The sequence below is a fragment of the Magnolia sinica genome, chromosome 13, assembly GCF_029962835.1.
Source record: "Magnolia sinica isolate HGM2019 chromosome 13, MsV1, whole genome shotgun sequence".
In the NCBI taxonomy this organism is placed as follows: Eukaryota; Viridiplantae; Streptophyta; class Magnoliopsida; order Magnoliales; family Magnoliaceae; genus Magnolia; species Magnolia sinica.
The window spans coordinates 39,787,182-39,803,735 of record NC_080585.1 but is presented as its reverse complement, the minus strand read 5'-3'; the positions used below and the strand labels follow the sequence as shown (position 1 = coordinate 39,803,735).

The window sequence follows — 16,554 nt, the reverse complement described above, 5'->3', positions numbered from 1 at the left end:
AATCCTACTCATATACTAAGAGTATCTTTTGCCCCACTTCCAACGGTGGCACATCAGCTACTGAAAACAGAATGACACAAAGCCATATGTACATGTACAGATAAAACACTACAACGGGTGACACGTTGCCCTAGCACAAGTATCACGTGTAGTCGAAGCAGTGTGCCTAACAAGTTTATAAAGACCCACTGAGATAGGGATATTATCGCAATTAAACATGCTCGACAAGGCCATCTGACACAATCCTACCAAAATGGAGGATCCTCCCAGAAAATTGGTGCTCTCACTGCAATTACAAAGTTTCAAGAAGTGGATTTTTCCTGAAGCGGAAGGACATGAAAGACATCATGAGGAATCCAAATCCAATGAGAGTAATCTCGTAACATCCACATATCTTTGCAATCATGCTAGCAAGGAGATTTGAAATTGATTTTATACCATGACCCTCATAGATATCTTTAGGCAGGTTGGGAAGATCAGAAAACAACTCTGCAGCGTGATCGCCAAGGATTTTGGACCAACAAGGTAACCCAACAAGGGTTTGCACCTCCCGAACTATATAAGGAGCATGGGATAAAGAGCTTGAGGCCAACGCCAAACACAATCAATCTACATAGCAAAATGCTACTTATCTTAGTTTATAGTTCCCCTATTTCTTTCTAGCCAGACGGCAGAACATCCAGAATTTAGGTTAGCTTAGATCGATGTTGTCCAATATCATCGTTGTAGTACACTGTGAGTAGTATAACTATCCAAGACCCACCATTGTCAGATCCCCGATTAACCGAGTCTTTACTTAGAAGATCACAACCTGGCCACATCCTGCTGACAATCTACATCGATTGTTTGTCTATACAAACGATCACAAGTATTTATCTTTCATTCATTTATCTACTTACTCTGTTTATCCGCTGATTATATTGAGCTTCAAATACAAATCAATAAAATCAACATTATCGACCTTTAATTTTTATCCTTTCATTTATCATTGTTCTATTAAGAAATATAAAGACCATAATTACTGTTGAAAGAAAAGTCTTTAGTGCAAGGCAAAACGTAAACATTTAGAAGGACTAACCCATATCCTTCTAAATTGCCCGATCGCTGTAGTAATTGATGGATGACGAAGGCAGCCAATCCCATAGATTCGGTCTTAGTCAGTCTATCTTAAGAGTTGGGTCACCTACATTCATTTGAACTCAAGTTGAGTACAACTCTAGCATGCCTGCACCATCTTAACAGCACATGTTTGGCCAAATACTGGCCTCGTTGACACATTTGGCCTCGTGTTTGATTGAACAGCAGAAACAAAAATAGACAATCTATATTGGCTGAGCTAGAAATATACTCTACACGTAAGGCCCACCCTTGATTGCCCAGCCACCCCAAATCATTTTATTACTGGTTCCGGAAATGGACAGTTCATATTTAGTGTATTAGAAAGCATTATTTTGGACCATCCATGTGGGGTCCAACTTTGATTGCCCATCCTGACAAATCATTTTGATTAAATGATCCAAAAATTCAGATTAGCGGTTTGGGAAAATTGGATGGTCCATATTGGGTTTGTCATGGCTCAATTAACGCAATGCTAGTAGTTTCGGTGGCTCAATTCACTCGCTTAGGATTTAAGAAATTTCATGGCTCGATTTCTTCAAATCGAAGAGATCTTCACTGGTTATACCTCAGGGCTTACAGTTTTGATAAGGTGAGGGCCATTGCTCAATAATCCTAGCTATTGGTACGGTATCACTATGCATAGATTTTCAAATTGGAAGATCCTAGACAACTAAATAGTGGGGAAGTTAGTCGAACAGGGACAATTGCTCTATTTTCCTTGCATCTTTTTGTTGATTGCCAATTGAGGGTTAGGATTTTCTCGTCCGGATATGTATTGTTGATGGCCCACCTATGGAGGGGCCATAATACCACGGATTCGATAACTGAAATGTGGACCCATCAATCCAAACTAAAAACCAAATGAAGCTCATGATTAGCAGTGGCGAATGGGCAGGTGGACCTACCATAGAAGACATTATTTTTTATTATTTATTTTTAACATGATGGCTCCAACAGATGAAAGGCTTGGATTGAAGAGGCAGGTCCCATCTCTACAGTGGCCTTATTATGATTATTTCTGTCATTGTCACGCCGTGTTTCTTGAGGCTCCAAAATCCAAATCACTGGTTCTAATTAATAAAATTTGACGCTTTCACATAACCAGTCTTGCTCATCAAATGAGCTGAACTGATGGCGTGCTGCCTAACCAGTGCATAGGGTGGGACCCACACTAGTCTGGTCATCAGGCAGCCTCGTTGCCAACGATTGGCAAATTTCTCTAACCTGCCCATACTTTTCATGTGGGTTGCACCATAGGTGGACCTGCCTAGTTTTCAAATACACGGCAAGGGCCCACCAGACGGATCCCTGCGATTTCACAATCCTTCCAGGTAGGGCACGTCCTGCGTGCAATGGTGCATGTGGTGCTAGCAAAAATGAGAAACAGGTAGAAGTTCATTATAAAGATGACCAATGCACACAAATCAGGCTAGTCTAGTTATCAGGCAGAGCCACAGGTTGACTGTAGACTTGCTAGCAAGGTTCTCTAAACTGTACACTCCTTTTCCCATAGGTGCACACCCAATGTGTGGACCTGCCTGGGTTTTGCACATGACCACCTTCACATCAAGGGCCACCTGATTAGTGGACCCCTCAAAAATGTTCCAGACTTTCCAGCTGTGAACATGCATGTGGACTAGCAAACCTTGGAAACAAAAGGACCATGATGATGATGATGGGAACAACGGCAATAATGACAGCAGTTCTCTTTGCAGGAGAAGATGGGCTCCTATTCCATCCCCATCATTGGTAATGTTTCTTCATTCATTCTCTTCTCAGGGACAAGTAGTTGATAAAACAGAGGTCGTACTTGCTTGAACAGGAAGATGATAGGACAAATTCAGAACAGAATTTAACCATTCATGTACCTCTTATAGCTTCTTTGAAACATAGAGCTGACTTGCGTGGCACCATCACATACTCATTCCGAAAACCATTCTTTCATTTTCTTTTTCTCCATTTTTTGGTTTTTTCCTTTTCCTTTGAAATTTGTCATTGAAAGTTAAAAAGCAATGTTCCCTTCAAGTTCATGGATCATCAAAAGTGCCATCAGCATACTCCCCAGCAACACCCGCTGTTCCATTCGCAACCTTGTTTATGCTGGACGAATTTGAATATGGGGCGTAGACAGAAACGGGGCTGCCACGAGAATGTCGGGTACTCTGAGTAACTGTACTGCTTCTTGTTGACTTGCGAGCCTTTCGACCCTTAAACACCGACATAGACAATATGTCAGTGAAATGTTAAATGTTAATATGTATTAAATAAATAAATAAACATATGCTACATTGCATCTTTCCCAATGCCAACCATGCATACATTTTTTTTTTTTGTGTTTGGATGCACAAGCAAATTGAATGTACATGAAATGCTAAATGCTAATATGTATAAAATAAAATAAAAAATAATCTGCCACAATGCATCTTTCCAAATGCCAACCACACATGCATTTTTTGTGTTTGGATGCACAAGCAAATTGAACTGTGAATGTTTAACCAAGAATAAAGTGAGAGAAGTGAGTCGGTTCTCCTGGTTGTACCAGGACACTTGAACAGTGAAATTGATTGATCTGGGACTGTCCATGGGTACCATGCAAAGATCACACCAATCATTTGATTCTAGCCATCTGCTTAATATCCAAAAAATGGACAGTGCAGGTTTATATATGGATCCAGTTAACAATATGAACCATCTATTGTCAGGGTCGTCAATGGATCACTCATGGTGCTGAAGTATCAATTTTATTTGATAATCCTAATCATCCTGTCCATGGCTTAGAAAACAGATGGTAAAAGAAAGACAGGAACCTTGTGGATGGATCCGATCATCCAATCCCATGATGTGTGTGATGGACCTAATGGAAACTCAGGAATGGTCAACTGCATTGGTCAATTCCCAATGCAACTTGAAGCACCATAACTTACTCCGACTTGAAACTTGAAAGTGCTGTAAGCATGACTGCAATTTGGAGTCAGAACCTCAACATGAATGTGAACTAAATTACATTATGTTTATTTCCACTTGATGAGACTTTTATAACTGCTGCCACTGCGCTTAAAGTCACTTGCACGGTTGGGAGTAGGGAAGGACTAGAATTTGCATTTCTTACCACTCAGTCGTGGGCTCATCCACTGTACATGTGTCAATTGCATGCACGCAAGACAATCCAAATCATGGGCCCCCTTGTATGGAGCATGGCTAGAGACCACAACAATCAGACAATCTTAATGTTCAAACTGGTGCCATCAAGTGGACAGTTAAAAGGACAATGGTCAGTGGTCCAAACTCAACAGGCAAAATCAAACAGCGAAGATCACCTGGCAGTGTGATTTTCAGGCTACACTCCACCGGTAACAGGGCCAACAATTTGGATGGTCTGGATTGGCATGCATGTATGCCACATCCAAGTGAGGGAGTTGCAAGAGCATAGAGAAGAGTGGGAAACATACAGTCTAGTCCAGCCCCTAGAAGCATGGTGCAACATGCAAGCTGTTTATGCAGTAAATCATGCATGATCAAAGGTTTAAAATCAGGGTATCTGGTATCGTTTCATTCACCACTGATACAACTCCTTACTGTGCTGTTTCAGGCAACACAGGCCACTAAAGTAACTATCATTCATGGACAATGCCGGTACTATTGGGTGATATGGGCCAGTTTGGCCGATACTTTAAACCTTGTGTCCCACCCAGATATCCACACATCAGGATGGAACATGAAAATGTCACATGCAATATTTGCATCAATCATGTCCTAGTGACATCATGCATCAACATAGATTGCACAAACCTAAGCCATTATGACCAGCATAGATAGCTTCTTTTTTTTTTTTTTTAGGTTAGCTTGTTAGTACACCCACTGTCAGATCACACTTCACTGTTAGCCAGCATGGTACAAAACCAAATGATGCACAAAATAGGACAATAAATCAGCAATTACAGCCATTATCTGCATAATCCGAGTAACGCTTAAGGAAATCACTATGGTTTTATGTGTGGGGAGAAGGCAGGTAGCCAGCCCACAGACTACTGAAGTGAATCATAGTTAACCAGTCAGTCCATGTGGATCTGTACAAGAGGTAGGCCCCACAAAAGAGAGGCTATGGATGGTCCTCTTTTTTCTCTAACAACGATCTTAACGATTTGACAACTGGACTCAAATTAACCATTGACCACTCAATGATTTTTAACTATCCCTAGATCAAATGGTGAGGTCGTTTGTAGCAACCCACATTTTCAACATGAATTATTAATGTCGATACCTGCCTCTTCAACAGTCACTATCACCACACAAATGCACCAGACTATGAATCCCCTTCAGTATCCACAAACTACTAGCCTGAGCTTCTTCACATAGTGCCCAAAGATATAAACAATTTAGGGCCTGTTTGGATAGAGTGAATCCATAGGAAAAGAAAGGAAATTGAAAGGGTTTTCCCTGCTAAGATGGTCTGATTGGAACTGCAAATCAACCATGTAAATGTGTTTCCCTTTCTACCTATTGAATTGAAAACAACTTCACATCATTTTCTCTCTCCAATTGTAAAAATGAAAATGCCTGCATACCTTGCCCAGGTATCCACCAAGGTTACTTTTCCTAATGTGGGGAAAAGGACTTCCACCCTGTCCATCAGATACACCACCCCTTGTTTGGCCATGATAATACCACAAATCAGGCCGATTCAACACTTAAGCGGGCCAATCCATAAAATTATACCCAAAACCTCTAAATAAGCATGGTGTGGCCCACCCAAATTTTGGAATGCTGTGGTTTTTGGGCAACTCTTTCATCCTGATGAAGCAAATCAAATGAATGGATTGGATTGCATACCAACATGATTGTTGTCAAGCACCCTAGCATGGCTATGTATGCACATGTGACAGTTATATGGAGCACCATAACATTTTTGGTTGGATTTCCACAGTTTTGCATGCCAATCCAAATAGATGAAATGGAAATGAAAACACATTTCCACAGGCCAAACAGGTGAAGGGAAATGGAAATCTAGTAGTTTCACCTAGATGATCCATGATCTTCCATTTCCCCTTGTGGATTCACCCCATCCAAACAAGCCCTTCATGGGAAATGCAAACAAAAATAGTGTGCAGTGCCAAATCACAAGCCTGTTGTAGTTAGAAACCAACCTTTCCCATGCACTTCTCAAGATGAGGCGCGAATCTTCCAGCTATGATTTGCCGGTCACAATTCATGCAGAAAATGATTTCCTCAGCAATGGTTGGATGTGTTTGGCCAAATATATCTACCACATACTTGCCATTTGCCTCCCCACTGTTGCTAGGATCTGCAACCCTTACCCGAGCCTGTGCTGAGAGCCTCAACTCTTCTTCTTCTTCTTCCAAATTCCGATCAAGTCCCAGCCTAGCTATTCGGTGGCATTCAGATGCAACATCCACAAGAATGGAGTCCAAAAGGTCGCCAAAAACGTGAGATGACAACTGCAAACAGTAAACCACAACAACAAAAGCAGTGAATCACAATGCAGAACTGAATTTTACTAGTTTGATTCAACGGCACGCTATGCCTTGTTCGAAGTGGAAGTTTGCTATTTCTAGATGCATGTGTAGATGTCAGCCATTCTAAATCAATTTTTTAAACCCGTGATTCGAACCCGGTCCATGTTGTAGGCTGTTTAGTCCAAACCATGGTTTTAATCCCAGTTTTGGACCATGGCTTGTTTTGGATCAAACCAGGTTGACTTAGAGGAGTCAACTCAGTTTCTGTGGACTCAATTTTGGTCTCTCTCGGATGAGTCAAAAGCTGAAACTGGGCTGAAAATACTGAAATAGGCCAAGTTGGGATGAAATTGACTTGGCTTGTTCAACACTGAGACCGTGTTGACTTAGCTGAGTCGACTTGGTTACCTCTCATCTTTAAAACCATGGTCCAAACTGGTCTGACAAGGGAAGTCACCATGAAGAAATAAATAAATTGATTGAAATAAAGGTTTGCACACTCTACCAAGACAGTAGGTCTAGACAGACTGGTTGATCCAGACAGTTGGAACGGGTTCATTCCAAAACAGGTTTTTGTTACCCAACCCATTTTGCTGGCTGGTTCCAGCCATCCACCCACTCCATTATGTGTTTTAAACACCAGTCAACATGGTGCCACATCCCCAAGCTGGCACAAATGCAACATCCAAGCTATTCATCAGCTGGGTCCCACCAAGCAAAGCCCTGGAGCAAGAACCAGGCTGGTCCATTCCATGTGCACCACATGGTTTGAATGAAATGGGTGGCTAAAAGATACTTGGCCAAGTTTGTTTCAGCCGTCCATTTTTTTCATACCAGATGAGTGAACTGGACTGACTCTTGGCCATGGAACACACAGTGGGACCACATGATGGGCATCTTGGGTCCTAGCATGCATGCATTTTTACAGATGCAGCCATGCGTAGAGGTGCTGCGATCTGTGTGCATGTGGAATTGGCAGACCTCTTTTCTCCTATCAGCGAGGGTTCACTTCCTAAATTGAGTTCAGAGTTTTGAAGCTGAAAACAAAATTTACAGCAGCAGCAATACTTTTTTCCATGATTCTATCAGAATAACAGTTCTCCATTATGCTACAGTTGCTTCACAGATGTGGCCATGGCATGAGACAAACATGAAAAGAATTGCCAAAATAGTACTCTTCATCTGATGCAGCTAATATTTTTGTCAAGGTTGATAAATGAATTATACATGTGTAAAAGAATGGAAGAAGAATGAACATCAATGCAAAGAATTCCAGGAGATACAATGAAAGAAATTCTGCCTTTAATAGCAGGAACATTTTACCTAAGGTGCTGTTCCTGCTCCTGATTCAGAATTTCCTCCTGTTCCTATCAGCAGCTATTATTATAATAATTCCACCAAGGTTGCCTTTAACGTAATCGATGTTCACTGTTCACAATTCTAGTCATTTCCAGTGTTCAAAATATCGGTATCGCGTTATGTATCGCACCCTTGGGATACGGATGCATATCGGTTATCGCATGGGATATATGGGTTGTATCACGTAATGTATCGCTGTTGTTGGAAACATGGGAAAACATTGGGAAATTGGTCGAATTTTTCAATGAAACTTCAATGATTGTTAAAAAAGACACCAATACACACTTATAAATCAAAACTTTACAAAAAAAAAGTGCACAGCATAGGTTTTCTTTGTATGGAGTCCTAATCTATGTGATGTCTAACTGAATTGATGCAAGTATATTCAAAGTCTATACATATAATTTATAAATGTAAGAAGATGTGTGGAAACACAAGCAATACATTTAAAAGCAAAAGAAGAATCACTAGATCAAGTTACATACATGTTTGATCTTATGTTTGGACACAAAAATTGCAACTGATTTCCAAGAAATTGGGAAATTTTGATTTTTTTCAATTTTCCAAAACTCGGCCCCATCTCTAAATCTCGAAATCGAAGCTCCCAATCCATGATTTTTCATGCAAAACATGAAAAATCATGGATTTATAACAATTTGATACTAATTTAACATGATTTACAGAAAAGGAGAAAAAAAGGATCGAAAATCTAAAATGCTCACTGAATCGAACATGTGGGATATCGCACAGGTGGTATACAAGATATATTGTAAGATATATCAGCCGATATCATCGATACTTAAAACATTGGTCATTTCTTGGGATGTTGCCCATAGAATTCAAGCAGGATGGAAGAAATGGAATGTGCCTTTGGAGTTTTATGTCACTATCATGTACTACTCAAACTAAAAGGGAAATTTTATAGGATTGCGCTATGAGACCAGCCATGCTTTCGGGCCTGTTTGATTTTCCAAGATAAGTAATTATTACTTTTTCATCATGTTTGAAAATGGGTGAGTAATTCCACCTCGAAAACCGGTCCAAAAGTGTTGACTTAAATCTTTGGGGCCTACCATAATGTATATGATATATCCGCGCCGTCCATCTGTTTCATCATAACATTTTGGGGCATGAGCCGAAAAATGAGGCAGATCCAACTGTCAAATGGCCCACACGAAAGCAAACAGTGGCCTTAATTCATCCACCGTTGAAAGTTGCTTCCTTCATTGGGCCGACATTGAGGTTTATTCATCATCTAACCTGTTCATAGGGTCACGCAGACATGGATAAGGGGAAAACAGAAATATCAGCTTGATCCAAAACTTCTAGGGGCCCCAAGAAGTTTTTAATGGTAGGCGTTCGATTCCCACTGTTTGGTGTGGTCCAATTGAGCTTTAGATCTACCTCATTTTTATGCCCATGCCCTAAATTAAGTTGGCATAACGAATGGGCGGTGTGGATAAGCGACATACATCACGGTGGGCCACATTTTATTTCACAAATTTCTCGATTTACTTGTTAAAAAAGTAAGACGTCGCATCTACATTGGAAAAGATGCAGTAATTACATATGTAAATAATTATTACCCATTTACAAGGTAATTACAGTTGAGTCGAAAAATCAAACATGCCCTTAATGGACATGATGTTGGGCAGTTAAGGAACAATGTGTTCATAGGATGAGTGAGCTGAAAAGTTGTGATGGATGGGCAGCAGTTGGTAAAAGGCTTAGATGATGATGATGATGCATCAAATCATTTCTAGTTAATTCACATGTCTTTCTTGATGAAAAAGCACCATTCAAGGGAAAAACTTACTTGAGAGTGGAGAGACATATTGTCATCATTTGGCACAGACATGTTGAAGTAATGAAATTCTTCAATTGCAGACTGTGTAGTAGGTCAAGGAAAACCTTAGTAAGTACCTAGAAAATAGACCATGGCATAAATGAAGCAAACAGACTGCAAATATTGAAGTTCAAAACAACTGCTATGAATATGATGGGAAATGGGAACTAAAATCTATTCTATATAATCTGTAATGTCATAGTTCATAGAGTGAACTTGATGATAAGTTCTATGGAACCTACACATGCAAAGGGGAAAACCAATTTTTAGAAGAGGTATCACACAAATGCTAGGCTGAAGAATATCTAGAGCAGACTGATTTTTATTTTGTACAAAATGGGGTGCATGATTCAGTGACAATACCATCGATTTGATGAGCCCCACTTCATATTACCCATGTACATATCAAATCCCCACTTCGTATTACCCATGAACAAAATGTACAGTAATGCTTCCAATGAAAGGCAAAGATTCAATAGCAATGATCTTCTAATCTGAAAATGTTTTGGTGAATGGGGATTCTGAAGTGGAGCATAGCATACCCATAGTTTGATCACTGAACCATGGACCCCACTTTCTATAGACTGAAAACCTGAGTCCACAATACATTTTCTCCAATTGCACATGCCTCTTTTTTTTCCAATGGCTAAAAAAGATCTTTTTATAGAAAGAAAGAAAGAAAAACTGAAGATTAAGAAGCCTTAATTTTGAGTAACCATAGCATATGCAAGAAGTAACTCATAATTGGTTTGGGCCATGGGCCATGAGAACAATACCATGGTAGCCATACATTTTGATGGTTGAACATCATTTCCACTGTAAACAAACATGTAGGATATGCAGTGTTCCAAATATCAGCAATATTATCGATAATATCGCCAATATTATTGGTATCGCCAGGTTAGTGACACTGACACTGCAAACAATATTAAAAAAAAAAAAAAAAAAAAAAAAACTCCCAAACATTGAGTATCAACAATAACAGTGATTGTATCATTGATACCAGTGTTTTCAGTAGCGATGTAGCATAGCATGTAGCGTAGCAAAAACACTACGTAGCGTACGCAAGTAGTGTAAGCGACAGGGTTTGTAGCGTAAGCTGCAGTGCATGTAGCGTAGCGTAGTGTGTAGCATGGATAGCATAAGCTAACCTGAAATCTCTTTTTTTTTAAGTGTTTTTTCTATATTAGTTTAACACCTATTTTTAAATGGTGATGACTTATACCGACGACACATGGCACTACATTAAACTAATCCGGACCATTAAAATTGTGGTCCATATTGCAGTTAGATCACTTAGATCAATCTGGACCATCCAAATTGTGGTCTATATCATGAATTTGTGATGTTTCAATATATATATATATATATTGAAAGTCATACTTAGAGATGTCCAAAGGCAGAGAGAGAGAGAGAGAGAGAGAGAGAGAGAGATTTTGCATGGAAATAAGTGGTTGATGATCCAAATTCGTAGTCAAGAACTCATAGAAATTATGCATTTTGTAAATTTTATTATATTTTCCATTATTTTAATTACAAATATTAAGGATTTGCAGGGGGGGGGGGCTTTCAATCACTTCTCTTTAATTTTTGCTGAATCAAAGCTTGGATTTGGGGGAGGAATCTCGGTTCAAAGCGCATAGGAGTTGGAACGCAAAAACAACACAAAATCATAGAAACTTCATTCTTTTTTTCATATGTGCGTATGGATTGCCATCGAAATCCATTTACATGTATTCTAATTCTCATGCATTGACATGGATTTGTCATGAATAAATCAATGTTTAAGCGGAAAATGGGGGAAATCCTAATCTCCTCAATTTTTACCACAAAAATAATAATAGATTTGTGGAAATTTGATATATTCATCATGAGGGCCATTCGTTATTTTTTATTATTTGAAAATATATATATATATATATATATATATATATATATATATATATCAGTATTCATTACTCAATACCCACGATTGGGCATACTAATCCAGTTTGGAGAGAATGAGTACCAACAATTCCTCAGAGAGTATTTGCATTTATATAATCAGTCCATGACCTGGATACAGAACTTTCAAGTGTCAACATGTCGAGCAGCAGTACTTTGGCCGGCCTAGTGGGGACTTTGGGCCACCACGTAACTCTATCTAGGCTTGAGGATTAGGTATATTTTTTTATTTTTTATTTTTTCATTCTTTTTAGTTTGTAGATGTATTGCTTATGTTTTAGTACTCATGGTGTCTCGTATTTGAATGATATGAACACATTTTTATTATAATTCCACTGCTTTTTTTCAACAGCACAAGATTTAAACCCCTAATAATATGAAAACTTATTATGTGGTATTGTTTTTGACAATATTTTAATTCCTAAATGACTAAAAATGTGTCTTTTAACATCTCCTGTAAGTTCCACTGAAAAATTCCACCTTTTTTCCCAAGGTTTCCATAAGTTTTTCCCTCAGCCAGTGATATTTTTTCGAGTACCAGTGATAATACCAGTGAGATACCACATAGGGTTTCATATCCCCAATCATCAATACAGGTAAAGATACTGATAAACTGAACACGAAGGATATGATGAAGGAAACAATTATCAGTAAAACAAACATCACTGTGACTTTTGTAAGAGTACCTATAGTTGGAGCACGTGAACATCCACTGAACCAATACTATCGGTGTGAACCAGATGATATGCACATGCATCATCCATATTGCTGTGAATTTTAGATGATTTCTAGCATATCAGCAAACACACATAATCCATGTCACATCATTCAGGCCCAAAAGTTGATATGTATTGGCCCACTCTTCGTTGCATGGAGTTCCGCCTAGGTACCACTCCTTCCAACCGTGCTTCCCTTTCTCGCAACCACTTTTTGGTTGTTTACAGTAGATAACATTTTAGAACAGGCACTTCTCTCCTCCCACACCCAAATTTGTTGCTACTTTGCTTTATGATTCATGCAACTATAGGCCTCCTTATCATCATATGGGATGATGCGTACATGCATACAGACATAAATATATATTTGTGCATAAGACAAATTTTATTAAGCAAGAATCCAACGGGGAAAGGAAACAAACTCAGGAAAAAAGCTCGAATCTTTAAAGAGACCCTTTCCAACTCTATATTTTTACATGAGAAAACCCAAAAAATTCCGTAAAGGGGTGTTAGGATTGAAAGAAGACTCTGGAGATGAATTTGATTTCCATGGAAATCAAGTTTGACGCTGTTTGGCTAAAAAGGTAATGGGGAATTTTGAATTCCATTTCCAAGCTTTCACTAAAAAAATGTAGACATAAAAGAATTTAAAATTTAAAATTAAAATTAAAAAAATAAAATAATTAAAAAAAATATTTTATTTTTTTAAAAAAAAGGTTTATTTCCAAGGTTATGAGAAACAACTCTCGCTCTTTGACCCTTGACCTTTTAACTTTTCCATGGAAAACTGCACTCCATACCAAACAACACAAGTTTTGTTAGATTCCACAATTTTACATTTGATGAGGACTTCATGGGGGTTCTTCATGTCCATGTTTTGGATACTCTATATCAAAAGAGGCCATTAGATTTTATTTTTATTTTTTGAAAGGCCATTAGACCTTTTTTTTTTTCCTGAAAGGCGATTGGACTTGGCCCAAGAAGATACAAAAAATTATATGTTAGCACAAGAGGAACCAAATTTGAGCAATTAGAGAATGGACAATTATTCCTTTCCTTCCAAATTGCTCACAAAATAGCTAAGAAGATGAGATTCCACCTATTCAATTTGCCTCTAAGGGATGTTCCTCTCTACTCCAAGAGGAGAGAAGACATATGTTGGTATATTCCAAATGATACAAAACTTCAAAGTATGCCAAGCCCTAACCACCGAAGTGAATGAATAATGAATGAACAAGTGATCCACGAAGTTCCTCTCTATGCCAAGAGGAGAGAAGACATATGTTGATATATTCCAAATGATACCAAACTTCAAAGTACGCCGAGCCCTAACCACCAAAGTGAATGAACAATGATTGAACAAGTGGTCCACGAATGAACCTTCCCTTAAGCAAATGCAGCATCCATAGATAATAATTTTATGTTGGTGGCAAAGATGGGCAATGGTTAGGACCTGGTTCCGTCCCACTAACCATGAAAATGCACCCACTTTAAGAGGGGCTTTTGCTTTCCAAAGCCAAGTAGAGGGAGCCAAAGTCCCACTCCATCTCTATGTAAGACCCACAAATGGTTGTAAAATGTCTTAACAAAGAAACATTCATTCTTCAACCATTTGTAGTTCCTTTAATACCATCTCTTTTTATTGATCTTGGTGTCTTAAAAGTGCACCTGGAGATTGATCAAACTGGCCGTTTATTCCATTGTAAGGCTTCTCCTACTAAGGTAAGGGTACTAAACTATTTGACCATTCCTATTGTAGTAGAATTCCACTATTTTTATGTGGGTTCAAGGAGCCAATCTACATAACGATGCAAATCTCCAGCAGAGCAGATCCTCACTACTCCACTTGTCTTCCTAGAATCTAACCATCTGCCCATCACCAGCTTCAAATCTTATTTCTTGGAAAAAGGATGATTCCATGTCTATGATGAACATCAAAAGCCAAAACACCATATCTAGAAGATAAATCTGTGCTCCATAAATCATTTTGCAATCCATATGGAACGATATTTTAAACAATGACCTACTGATCTTAAAACTCAGATGTTTTTGTCTAAAATCCAAACACTTACTTCCCATATCTTACCACTTGTCCTTCTCAATCTCTTTGTGAACTCCTTACAGTGTCCAAAGGACGATTATACACCTGGAAGCAATTCCTCTATGTATATAAATAATTCAGAGTTTTTTAGAGTTAGTTACAGTAACTTTATCAAAGTTGGACACCATGTTGAGGATTCAACATTGGTGATCTTATCACCAAGATCAAGCAGGTCCTCTTACATAATCCAATCTTGAATGGAAAGTGTTAATTTTCACTTGTAGCAAACACTCACTGTGAGTGTTATATGAAAGATAATGCCTATTTGTATCACTTCCTCGAGATCATAATTCCAAACACTGTAATTATTCTAACAATGAATCAAACACTGGCCGAAGTTGTCCTCGGATGCCGAGTCGGGGAAAAGGGGCTCAGAATCCAACGACCCAGACCACTGGTCTGGTGAGCCCCACCATGGATGCACCATCCCCCAAAATTCATCCCACTGAACACTTCTAGTCATTCAACAAATGGCCTGGAAATTGACAGTAAAGATACAAACATCCAACTGTGAAGGGGCCAAAATTGGATACACCGCGGATCGCCCAATCCGCGACATTTCCAGAGCATCTGCCTCCAATCCAAGGTGGGACCCACCAGATCAACGGTCTGGACCACTGAATAACAGGCCTCACCAACGATCATAAACAACGCCTCTCGAATGCCTGTTGTTTTGACAACCCTAATTAAGGATTATAAGTGGAAAAGTCCAGATCGAGAATTTTGCACAAAAGGGGTCAAAATTCGACCGAATTAATTAGGGTTTCTTATCATCCGAACACATTGCTGATGAGAAAAAGATGACATTAACATCACATTAACAAATCAATAAAATAAATGAGATGAAACTACAATTTTCATTTTTCATAGAAGAGATTTTATACAGAGAAGAAGAAGAAGAAGAATAAGAAGAATAAGAAAATAACAGGCAATTCCTCGAAATGAGAGTTCTTTCATGAATCGTAGAGAAGAGATATCAGAGATAGGGAAGGAAAACTCACGTGCTGCCGATTTTCAGGGCTGCGATGGAGAGAGAGAGAGAGAGAGAGAGAGAGAGAGAGAGATGGAAGGGGAGAGAGATGGAAGGAGAGAGATTGTGGAATAGGGCTGTCAACGGACGGGTCAGAGCCGGGCCAACGGGGCCCGGCTTCGGTGGATCCTCTAATCAAGCGAAGTCGGTGGATACATGAAAGTGGGGTCCACCTTGATGTATATGTCTTATATCCATTCCGTCCATCCGTTTGACCAGATCATTTTATGGTATGTGCCAAAAAAATTTAGTTTTAGAAGTATCAATGGGACCACACCACATGAAAAAGTGGTAATTGACCATTAAAAACTTTGTGGGCTACAAAAGTTTTGGATCAAGGTGATATTTGTGTGGTCCCTTCATCCAATCTCTTTTACCCTATCAACGGGTTGGATGGAAAATAAACATTCTGGTGGCCCTACGAAGTTTTCAATGGTGATATGAGATTTGGATCCGCTGTTTTTTTCCTAATTAAGCGCCTAAAATGAGCCGGTGAGACGGACGGACGGCATGCATCACGGTGGGCCTAGAGTCAGAGTCAGGGATCCACCGACTCTCGCGTCCGTGGGTCCGTGGATCCGGGATTCACCGAAGCCGCGCCCGGGCCAAGGTCTGTCCAAACCCGCCCACAAGGTACAGTTTGGGAGCTTGGCCCGAGCACATGATGGGCCTGTGGCTAGGGCTGAAAGTCGAGCACGTTGGGACAGGTTGGTGCCCAACCATTGCTCAACCCAAGGTTCCTATACCTCAACCCTAACCTAATTCAATCCAACCCAACCTCATGTTAGAAATTCTCAACCCAAGCCCAACCCGAGTGGGCTCAGTCAGGTCAGGTGGGTTGGTTAGGCTGATACATGCTAATATTTTCGTTATTACATTAATATTTTCGTTATTACATTAATCTATTATATTTCAATATACTTCTTATTTTTTGTACCTAAGATTTTATTAACTATATAGGTAGT

General features: G+C 39.3%; 1 protein-coding gene across 2 annotated transcripts; it reads right to left on the bottom strand.

Annotated features, from left to right (window-relative positions):
• Positions 1-2,782: 2,782 nt before the first annotated feature.
• On the bottom strand, positions 2,783-15,631 carry LOC131223638 (SAGA-associated factor 11). 2 transcript variants are annotated; one of them, XM_058219091.1, is made up of 4 exons: positions 15,561-15,631; positions 9,769-9,840; positions 6,264-6,575; positions 2,783-3,326 (listed from the first exon to the last, which is right to left on the bottom strand). In XM_058219091.1, the coding sequence occupies exons 2-4, from the start codon at positions 9,808-9,810 to the stop codon at positions 3,147-3,149; spliced, it is 534 nt and encodes a 177-aa protein (XP_058075074.1). In that variant the 5' UTR covers positions 9,811-9,840; positions 15,561-15,631; the 3' UTR covers positions 2,783-3,146. The 2 variants fall into 2 exon arrangements, with proteins under 2 accessions (XP_058075074.1, XP_058075073.1); XM_058219090.1 differs by having other exon boundaries at positions 9,769-9,875; positions 15,561-15,579.
• Between the last annotated feature and the right edge of the window lie 923 nt (positions 15,632-16,554).